The sequence below is a fragment of the Orbilia oligospora genome (genome assembly GCF_000225545.1).
Source record: "Orbilia oligospora ATCC 24927 unplaced genomic scaffold scaffold00176, whole genome shotgun sequence".
In the NCBI taxonomy this organism is placed as follows: Eukaryota; Fungi; Ascomycota; class Orbiliomycetes; order Orbiliales; family Orbiliaceae; genus Orbilia; species Orbilia oligospora.
The window spans coordinates 296,646-308,258 of NW_011645733.1; the positions used below are offsets into that span (position 1 = coordinate 296,646).

The 11,613-nt window shown below is 43.9% G+C and overlaps 2 protein-coding genes across 2 annotated transcripts; one reads left to right on the forward strand and one right to left on the reverse strand.

Annotated features, from left to right (window-relative positions):
• Window positions 1-3,368: 3,368 nt before the first annotated feature.
• Window positions 3,369-3,788, reverse strand: AOL_s00176g89 (uncharacterized protein; the record flags this gene model as incomplete). The annotated part of the gene is made up of 2 exons (XM_011128224.1): window positions 3,369-3,517; window positions 3,596-3,788. 2 exons carry the CDS (start codon window positions 3,786-3,788, stop codon window positions 3,369-3,371), a joined length of 342 nt encoding a protein of 113 aa, XP_011126526.1.
• A 5,801-nt stretch (window positions 3,789-9,589) lies between these two features.
• Window positions 9,590-10,386, forward strand: AOL_s00176g90 (uncharacterized protein; the record flags this gene model as incomplete). Its single annotated transcript, XM_011128225.1, has 4 exons — window positions 9,590-9,945; window positions 10,011-10,066; window positions 10,122-10,197; window positions 10,257-10,386. 4 exons carry the CDS (start codon window positions 9,590-9,592, stop codon window positions 10,384-10,386), a joined length of 618 nt encoding a protein of 205 aa, XP_011126527.1.
• Between the last annotated feature and the right edge of the window lie 1,227 nt (window positions 10,387-11,613).

Sequence of the window (11,613 nt, forward strand, 5' to 3'; positions counted from 1 at the left end):
TCGCGCCCAAATGTCTTTATCAATCCACAACTCTAAATGACTTCTTTCGAGATTCTTTCCTCGAGACCGTCTACGTTTAATGAGAAGACTTGGTCAATCCGGTATAGTTCTAGGCACCGCAGATGAACCAGAAGCTTGATCAATCGTATATTTTGGTGTTCCGCAGCATAGGTCAGCCGCTTTTATTTCGGCCTTCGGGAAGAACGTTTCGTTGCTGTACAAACGATCCCTCCTGACAATAGTCTCTCTAGGGTGGCGTAAGCCGACCCTACCCAGCCTTTAGCTAAGGAACTATAATTATGTCAGTCGGATACATATCCGTAATTAAATCTAGTGTTTGTACATACCAATTTCTAATCAAAGGACCGGGAGATTCATCATGTAGTATTGTTGTATTCCACCAACCCCCCGGCATTATAAAAGCAGAATTTCCCTTATTGAAACAGCCGGATTCCCCATGTAACTAGCCTTTGATACTTCGAAAAGAAACTGATAAATTCCTTCAGAGCTGCCGTTTTGGAGCCGTCCCTTCTGGTGATGTTCATATCCATAGACCTGACGTCATGATCAAGTTCCGAATATGTATGTGCATACATCTCTCAAGACCCAGATCAGAAAAAACCTCGCTTTTATCGACAAAAAGCTGACTTTCGACTGTCACGCCTTTCAACTTCATCGTGCTAGTTCGCTTTGTAAAGGGGTCCCAGTTCGGCTTGAGGAACCCGCATTTACAAGCGTATCCAATGCCAACCTGATCTCTGCCTGTAACCCTGACTTTAAACTCATAGTCAGAGCGTGGGCATCGATTATCCCTAGTTCGTTGAAGGTTGGGACGGTGGAGAAGCTGCGTCTCAGGGGACCCCGTTAACGGGTTTCCCCAAGTTCCTTTAATCATTTTTCCCTGGGAGTCTAACAAACTCGAGCCCGGAGGCTATCGCGACGGAGGTATAGTGAGAGAGCTGTTGAATGTCGTCCAAAGAGCAATGGTGGCGGCCAACCACATACGGCCATCCGACGACCGGTAAATACCCAGTTTTCTTTTATAAAGCCTAGGTATCTCATTCCAGATCGAAGAAGCAGCATCCGCAGAGACCCCATGTTAACATATTCCCCCAAATTCTTCAAGTAATTTTTCCTTGGGAACCTAAACCCCAAGCAATAGCCTGGAGGCCTCGATATTTTGAGCATAGCTATCTAGAAAAGGGGAGTTTCAACTGCTGTCCAAATATCGAGACTAGCGGCAACCACATAGTCCCAATTGACAATGCGGTCAGGTTAAATCCGGTGCGCCTCTCGAGAAGAAGGCTTAGCGGTTGTACTTCCGTTGTCTGGTTCTTTTTTAGCGACAGATATGGTAGTATTGGCTCTCGGAGAAGGCTGAGCATATGCATGTTTATGTTATCAATACTCGCTAGATCTGGGTCAAATATTAGCTCCAAGTAAAAGACATACTTGACTTCAATGTACCTTAACTTACCATAAGTTTCCGCAGTTCATCCATCTCAACATAAGTCCGAATTTCTATCTCCTCGAAAAAATAGATATCACCGTTTATATTTTGAAGGTGAAGGCCGTGTTTTATCTCATTTTCTCGAGGAAGATCCTTTCGACGGACCCTATTTCTAGAAAGTTAGCTTATTTTTTTAAGTGTCTAATATCAGCTTGACAAACCTTCATCATGATGTTTTCCCTATATATTTCACTTCGGTCTTATCTTTCTCTAGACTCTTAAGTTCCATATATCCGCTCTCAATTTATCCCCCATGTTCCGCTCCTTCTTCTTCTCGTCCTGCTTAATATTTTTATCCTACTTCTCTCCTTGTCTTTCTCTTTCTCTTCGCGACTTTTATATATCCGAGCATGTCATATTTCGAGCACCGATTCCAGCGCAATCTCCTTAACAGCTCCTGGGCCGGAGCCCCTTCGTGTATAATTGAATTCCTCTGGGGTTAAGAGTTTAAATTTCTTCAAACCTCACTTTCAAACCTGTTACCTCTTGACCCAGAATTGTGGCTCTGATTGTACAAATTCAATCCTCCACAAACATATCCTTTTTCTGCATCCCCACATTGGGGAGCAGCTATCATATTATAAATCTATAAATAGACTTATAAATATATATCTGCACGGAGCACGGATCATGAGGATAGTGCCATAAGTTCTCCTATAAAATAGAGATCAATCGTCAGAATACCGAGCCAAACTTTGACATTTTTTTTTGGCGATTGATGTTCAACATGCATACCTCATTCTTGACTTGTAAGATTATGTATCAATACGCATCCACGAACTCAAACTATTATCGAGCTAGAGTCTTCCCCCAGTGTCGACCAGCTTCGATCTTTTTAGGGCCTTAATTAAATTATCGACTGTGGTTATTATTTTTGGACAAGCCAAAGACCGGGCGTGGGAGAGAGGCCGGAGCCCCAGCGGATGCTCCCATGGCATCGTCGGGATCCCTTATTTCTGGTTCCAGTCCTAGCAAACTCGACGAAAAGTAACGGAGTCCCGGCCAGCCCATAAAAAGGGCGGCCCCAAATGACAGGACTATATTTATGATTGGTACAGAGCTCGCTCCTAGCAATATTCTCATAATTAGATAGATAAATATACACCGGTCACTTAAATTTAGGACTTACTTATTTAAAATATCTTCCCCGACACCACACGTCTTTTCACAAGATTGTTTTAGCCCCCCACACCCCAAATGATTTCGAAGTGAATTGGGGCTTTGTGAAGAAACTGTATAAACACGTATTATTGGCTGCAACGGTAAAATTTCTGTAGAGATATGTTGTGATTAATCTTATCGTCGAAGACCTGGACTTTCGAATTCGCATTCCGGTCTGTCGGGTTTTTGTGTGGGATGTCGTAATGTAACATTCGTCTAAAGGGTTATAATGGGCGCCGGCGTTCAAATAGTCATTTGCGAACCAAGCGTCATACAGCATTAAGCTCATCTGGAATGTTTATAACATCTTTCAACCCCCCCCAAACGATCAGGGTGGTAGATTGTAGCCAAGTCAGCAAGTCCGCCAATAGTCGAGCATATATAAGAAATGGTAAATCTATTAATTCTGTCTTGTTAGTATCTTCCTAGACGACGTTCTAAATATCTTCAATGATATTGGTTTCTTACAAGTTGTAACCAAGCTCTTCAAGCCCCAAAGCTCTGGGCCGGAGCCCCTCTACCAAGCACAGAACCCCACATACCCATAAAGGGCTTCCTTGACCATGTCTCGATATTAACTCAGGCCAGGTTCATACAACTGTACAAAACCCAAGGCGCAAAGTCAGGCAAATGTTCGATACCTTCGGATTTCGCTGTATGAGCGTAGTCGTTAAAGCCCGGATAAGAAAAGACACACTTAAGATAGAGGTCGATTTCTCTTAATCTTTTCCTTCTTTTGATATTCGACTCTAAAAGCGAGATTTCCTCTCAACTTGAAAATGTCTGTTGTGATAGAATCGAGGGTTTGCGCAGGCGGGCCATCCTCATGTCTAGGCTCACGATGCTCTAGGTATCGTCACCGTAATTAAGATAGCCGAATATTAAATAGGGTTGTGTGGCTACAAGGCACATGACGAATCTCACCAATGAACCCCTTATCCGTTATATATGCTGTAAAGCGGGTAAAGTATTCCGACAACTCGACAATTTGCATGAAGCCGTAGATATCTGAAGCTTTATCAGTCGGTAAATCGGTTTGGCCGCGTAAATTGTTCTGGTAGACGCCTGGAATTCCCGACGACCCACCCTCGTAAACTAGGTCTTTCGGGAGCCACATCTTTTTGATGTCATGTGGGAGGCTGTATTCGACAAGCCGGAGGATAAGTTTCCCGGTTAAAAAATATAACAGATAGAAACGGGTATGATGGCGTTCCCCACTCTACTGATATATAGCCTAAAACGCATATAATACCCTTCTTTCTGGATATATGCATGCCGCGGGCCGGAACCCAGTTAACATGATTTCGGCGTTTGAAGTTGGATCGAATATTACATTATATCTCTCGAGGAAGATAGCCGTATGGAGAATATCGTTTATATCCGAAAGATTACCAAAAGCACTCCCCGCGGACAAGGCTTCAAAAAAGATCCATCACCTCGAATGCGAGTTCTATCTTCGTAATCCAACTTTGTAGGCCATGATTCCCATTTGGAAATGTCGATGGCCGGAGCCATATTTCGTAAATTTATTTTCCGTGAAACTCGAGTATTGAGGCGGGAGTATTCTATAAGTGAGGGGGAAACTTATTATAGGTTAGTCTGTGGCCTTTGACTATGATATATGAGGGCTTTGTGTATAACTAAAGCAATGATTTCTTACTCTTGATGCAATGGATTATTCACCCAGAGATACTATATCCCATATCTTAGAGACCCCACCGATACTTCTTTAGACCGTCTGGTGGAATTCAATTATTCCTCAGCGTAGCTCAGATGTTGTACCAGAGCCTTTGAAGACCCAGTGACGCAACCAGTACGTAGCTACGTTAGAAGGTTGTACCACGGGCGGTAAAATTGTGAAGTGTTCGAATGTCTCCTGAAACTTCCTAACGGCTTTGGTATCTCAAAGGGATGAAGTTCCTCCTCTGTGATGAAGACCCTAGTAAGGTTGCCTAATATGCCCCAGCTGTCTTTAGAAGAACATCCCCCAGGAGAAATTTCGCTCACTTTCGTCTTTGTGAAGGTTCCTCTTCCATAAACGCTACGGTAAAAAACCTGGAGGCTCTCAAGAGGGATTTCAAGCCTTCTTAAGGGCCGCATTGTATGCGAGCCCCGGGTGGTGTACGTCGGCTTAATATATTTGTCAACAGGAGTCCGAAATGGCATCGCTGTGGGCGGTTCTTGATCGAATATGGGCCGGAGCCCAGGCGTTCGATTCGATTCGGGTAAGGTTTAATCATCATAAGGCCGGAGCCCACGAAACGTGAGATGAAGATGCCGCTGAGCGAACTATTTGTAGTAGGGGATAAAGCTTTCGATTACCAGAGACCATGGGCTGGAGGAGGATGATTCGACTTTGAAGTTTCGGGAGCCCACATCTCAAGTATTTCAGGCTCATCACGCTACTATAATTTAGTATCCTATTTCAACGATTTATCATGAAATCTATGGAAAACTTACTATTCTTAAAATATACGAAGCCGATGTCACGGGAAAAGAACTGGTCTGCCAGATATGTAATGTCTGGGTGTGATGGGTGGAATAATAAATCTGAGCAGTACTAGGGAGGATACTTGTAAAAGGAATCCAGAAAACCACTCCATGGTTTGTCTAAAGGACATATTTATATGACGGTATGTCAGTCTATATTTTGGTAAGAATTTATCAATTATACCATTGATTGACTTACGCTTTATTACCCAACCCACGGGCGAGAATATCTGTCAATCGTGAATCGATTTTCCGATATAGTCAGGAATAAATATCAATATTTTAAGGTAGAAACTGTATCATGCATACATATCGAGAGGTGGGCTTCGAGTCTAATCATGTTATTATAGTAATATATGAGGTGGATCATTCGCTTCATGGAAGCATACTTATGTTTATCAATATTATTGATTCCCGGCCGACAGGCCAGGGAATTGATATTAGGGTGGTAGGCGCAGGCGGCACATCGCTAGGGATGGTATTCGCCTCGCCAAATTATATATAGTATTTATATTGAGCTGCCCATGTTCTTGGGCGTATATATTATCGAGTCATCCATTTCGGCGAAATTTGAAAGTTTCTTAAATTTTCCGTCCTCAGAGTCTAGTCAGTATATCTTCTTATTATAGAGTTAGATAGTTTATAGCCATATACCTCCAACTTGTAAATATGCTGGAACATTATAGTTCCAAGCACATCGGAGATTTAAGTGCTGCGTGAAGTAAACTTCAACACAGCACCTCTAATATATCCTTAAACCACGCCGGGGTTGTCTGCCACCTTACCCTTCGGCACTCATACCAGTATTGTAACCGGGGGCGGCACATACCTGGGAGACAGTTCTTTCTGTCGTCCCCATATAATATAAAAGTACCGCGGAGGTACGAATAGCTTTAGTTTTATGTTTATGTGTATATCCACCAAGTGTAATATAATGCCAAGGGGCGGACCCCAGATTTGGCCTCGAGAATAGTGTTCAGGCATTGGCCCCAGCAGCGCCGCCAGTATACCTAGTGCTTATGTATATTTTAAATATATTGCCCTGGGGCTGGTCTATAGTGTGAAATAGGAAATTAATATATGGGTTGTGAGCCCGAGAGGAAATAGTTATACTTACGGCACGGACAAGTCTAGTTATTTCGTCCAGAAAAACGTGCCTATATTTCTTGGAACAACTTACAGAACTAAACATTGGATCTGGAAACGAAGTCTCTGGGCCAAGGTTTTCACCATGACGCAGGGATCCAACATTTCAACATCCCCAATGGTTAGTCCTGTTGTTTATTCCACAGTATATAAATTATATGTATAGTTGGTAATATGAAAAGGTTTTGACACCCAGGCGTACCCCGTAGCTCGGAATCAAGCAACTAGGGATGAGAACGAAATCCCGGGATCATGATGGCTTATCATGATGCCGGGACTTAACGTTCCAAACATTCCCAATTGGTTGATTCCTTTACTATTCCAACGCGCACATCGTTTGACTGTTGGCAAGGCATTGGATGGCTACGAGACAGAATTTGGGAACCGGAGGCCACGTCTCGAGATTATGACAATTAAGTCATAAATCAAGGCGAATAACTTCGACGGTTCCAAGAGTCTGTCCCGTAGCCTCTTCTCCCAATGCCCTTGCGCGTTATTAATATATGGCGAGGAATGATTTCGTGACAAAATTCCGGAGCGGGAGACGAAATCCCGAGATCATGATAATTAAATCATGAGTCGGGACTTAACGCCTCTAACCAGCCCCAGAATTTCGTCATGCGGCCTCTTCCGACGCCTTTGCGGGCTCTGAGGACGTGACGTGGGACGGATACGGGAATCACTTCTGGATCTGGAGGTGAAATCCTGAGATCATGATAATTAAATCATGAAGTCAGGACTTAACATCTCAACTGTTCCAGAAGTCTGTCCCGTAGCTTCTTCCAACGCCCGCCAACGACCGGCGTGGAATGACACACAGAACAAAACATTGCTGGCGATTTTATCCGGGGAGGATCCTTTCTTTCTAATACCGTTGTTCAGCCAGCCAAGCTTTGTGAGAGCCGAAGGCGGGGTCTCGAGACCATGATAATAAATATTATCATGGTGTCGGACTTTCACGCCTCAACAACTCATACTAGTGGTTTCACTCCAACGCCTTTCTCCGGGCGGAGACACGGGGCGGCCGTGGAGACGGGCCCTAGGAGAACTGGAGGTGAAATCCCGAGATCATGATATATATATATATATCATGATGTCAGGCATAACACCTCAACAGTTCTCCTAGTCGTCCCATTCTGTATTTTGTTCCGCCGCGCGCGTTCAGCCGGGGAGTGTTTCTGAAGAATCTGGCGTGGAATAACCACGAAACCAGACTCTGGGAGAGCTGGGGATGAATCCCCGACCTCAAAGTCGACTATGAGATCGGAGAAGACATCTCGAGAGCCCGTCCCAGCAGCTGGCCCCGTATGTTATTCCAACGCCATCCCACGCCGGGGGCACCTGACGCAATAGGGCCGCCGTCGGTGCCCCCAATATGTGTGTGAAGTCTAAAATGGGGTTTATCGGCTCCACAACCCCCAAAAAGCTGTCTCGAGGATTTCCCTCCCCCGGAATAGCTATGAGGGTAACCTCAAAACCGGAAATGAAGTCCCAAGATCATGAAATAAATCATGATGTTGGGACAACACTTCAACGGTTTCAATGCTACCCTCATCCCCGTTTTAAGGATCGCTGAAATTGCTCTCTCAATGGGGTTAGATGCGTGGAACAGCGATCAAGGAAGAATTAAGATTCTGGGAACGAAATCCCGAGATCATGAATTCATCATGATGTCGGGACTTAACGTTCCAGTCTCCCAACTTTTCTTTCATCACATGTTCCAACGCATCGTATGTAACAACCACTAAGGAAGTTTTTCAACTCCTCAATCTCAGGGGGGGGCTTGAGCAAACCGATGGTCTTTTCCGTGAGGTATACGGGGCTGTGAGTGGCGGAGACCTGTAGATGGCCTTTTCATATGGTTGTTATTCAGATTAGGGGTAACGGGGCCCCGAGCATAGCTTAGCATCGTAGTCCATGCTGGGACACGCCGTTACCCGCACACCGAACTTCTTCCAGTCATAGTATTCTATGAGACCAGTATGTTAGATGTATAAGATCAATGAAGAAGAGAGTTAACCACTTAGAGGGAACACTTTAGACTGTAAGTACTTACATTGATTCTAGTACGAGTTTTCTTGTTGTAACAACTCCTCAAGGCATGCGTTCCCTGAGTCCCACTAAATCCTTCTGAGCGGAAGAAGAGAACAAATGATATGTAGGTGGACGGATCCTGTCGGATGTTTGAAGAACATCCGTCTTCAGCCACCCCGGGAATTCCATTTTTCGCTGTATCATAGATAAACGAATGTAAGAACACGTACCCAAATAATCGCGAAGAAGATGAAGATTGAGAAAATAAAAGGAGAGAAAGATTTGATGCATACCGAAGTACTCCAGACCAGCTTAAGACGTGAGCTGAGGTTGCTTGACATGTCCATTACTGTGGTGGTTGCTGTGGTTAGAAAATACTTTTGGGAGGTTGATGACAAGACGCGTCTTGAAATGTGGGATAAATGTTTGTGGGAGAAAATTAATTACCAATCTGTCTAGGGAGTACCGAGATAACTATACCGCGGAGGGATTTTCAGGAAACCTTAGGGAAGTTATCAGAAGAAAAAGGAAGTGCAGTCGATGAATACTTTTGGGTGCTGGTTGTGATCACCAAAATATTGATCATGGTATTGGTGATACCAATGATGAAGAAGGAGGTAGATTGAGATGAGATGGGAGGGATGTGTGAGGATAAAAGGGAAGGAAGAAAGTTTTCCTGGAGAGGCGTGAGGGGAATATATACCTACTAATCATTTTCCAAAAGTTTTCCCGTTCTGGAAACTTCACAAAAGTTTTCCTGAATGGCCAGAGGGGGGTGTTGCACATTCCAAAGAATATTTATCAGAGGCCGAAGATGGAGTGGGGGATCAATGTGCGAGGGCATGAAACCCTAGATTGGAAGCTTCGAGATATCGATATCCAGATTACGTCCTGGCACGACGTTGAACGGATATCACGATCATAGATACTGCACGGATCGACCCAGGGACGGAAAGAAGCCCTAGTAACGTCCTCGGCACGACGTATAACGTCCTTGGCAAAGAGCCCTATGATATCATGATGTTCTAGAAGATATATCGCTTTTACGCATCCCAATTGGGACAATTACGATGTTCTTTCAAAGTTTCCCTCGTTGGGAAACTTGATTATTTAAGGAGGAATTTATTTCATATATTTCATCCTCCTCTTCCTTCCTTCACCCTCGAACACAATACCTCCTCTTCCTCTCACATCTTCTCCTACATAACATCCTTTTCGACGTCATACTTTCTACTTTCCCTGCCCAAGATGTTGTTCTCCACTGTTGCCGTTTATCTCTGCACTGCTCTTGGTTTCGCCACCGGAGTCATCAGTGCCGGATTCAATGAGCTCAACGATTTCGCTAAGGATTCTGGCACCGTTGAAGCCAAGGCTGACCCACCTCTTGTCAGTTTTGACTCGTTCGGCAATATGAACCTAGTCATATCCTTAATAAACAAGTATCGTGTCGCGCATCAAGCCCCTGTTGTCAACTGGAACTCCTCTTTGGCTATCTACGCCGCGAATGCTGCGTACCCTTGCAACTTCCGTCAATCTCACGGACCTTACGGTGAGATTCTCGCCGGATCCACGACGGTCAACAATCCAGAATGGTTTGTTTGGTTGTAAGTATTCTATTTCTATGTCCTCCTTTGTTTATTTGTTTTGTTGGTTGCTAAGTTAGTTTTAGTGTCTACGGTGAAAACACCTCCTACAACTTCAAGAATCCCGACGTTACTGATCCTCGTATGTATTCTACTCTACGTTGTCATTGATGTTATATTTCTGACATCTTGGTTAGGCACCAAACACTTCACTCAACTCGTCTGGGCTGGTACCAAGCAAGTCGGTTGTGCATTCGCCTCAGGTTGCCCAGAGTAAGTATTCCTAAATCACAATAACTCTAACATACTTCTTGTTACTTATACTTCAATAGATTGAAATATCAACTCTGGTGTGAATTCTTTCCCAAAGGAAACACCGGTTCTCAATTGGCTTACCGCAACAACGTCAAGCCTGCTGACAAGACCAAGGAGATCCCTGCAATGCCACCAACGAACGTCTAAATCAACTTTTGACGATTGAATCTTTTGGTTTGACAGATCTCTTTTTTCTCCTTTTCGGTTTCTATTGTTACATCATGCATGTATCTTACTCTGAACAGTACGCTTTGTTCGGACTATTTCTCTTTCATTGATTTTTTTTAAAATCTTCTATCTTGTTTTCTTTACTGTACACTTTTTGTTATCCCTTTTAATTCGCGATCCTTTCAGTAAAGCTCCGGATCATGAATCCAGATGAAACGAAGTACTTAGTAGATTCAACAATCTACTGGTTTAGTTTTATCAGGAAAGTGGGATGGAACGAATGGAATCGTGGAAAAGAAAGCAAAGAGCGGTTAGTAACGATCATAACTGGAAAGCCTTTTATCATCAATCAATCAATCAACTTCTTTAATTCAATATCTAGTTCCATAGTAAACTATAAACTCGAGCATAGATAGCAGTGAAATTATTCATGAAGCCGTCCGTGCAACTATAAAACCATCGTGACACGAGATCTCCGCTGTTGTATCGCAGTTAATCCCCGCCATTCTTCGTGCTACCAAAAAAATCACGTTGCTAGGGAATGTGTTGTCAACTCCCGCTCCCTCAAAATACCACATCACGACCCAAAAGCATCTCAAACCTTCAACATCAATTTACGCAAGCAAACCCACCAAAACGGTATCTCCGTTACACGAATTCTTTTCCCGGACGGTCGAAAGAAGCTAACTGTCGCTGGAAATAGAGGCTAGATCGTTAGTTCGGGGTTGGAAGCTTAGCGAGGGGATGCGATAACATTGGCCCCCACGAATACGCCGGGAATACAGAAAATTGAGGGATTCGAGTGGGGGAAAACATCATGGCGAGATGGCGATGGTATTTTATACCGATAGCCGTAGTTTTAAGAAGCTTGAATGGTCGGTGGTGGTGATATCGAGGTTAAGGTTAAAGCCATGCACCTCGACGAATTCGGACAAAGATCACGAGATTCTTATCGGCTGAAATTCGCTTCCTCAGACATCTGCAAATAAATCTCCAAATGCAACAACGGATACCATGCATGCAATATCGGTAACAAGGTATTAAACTTACAAAGACATATTCTCGCAAAATGCAATCTGCTGACTACTAATCAAACAAGGGCTCGTACGACTAGCGAACTAACCGCTATCCGATCGAATCATGTTACAATGAACCTACTATCCCCGGCTAAAATCCCAGTTTGGTTTTCGGCCTTTCCGGCGAGTT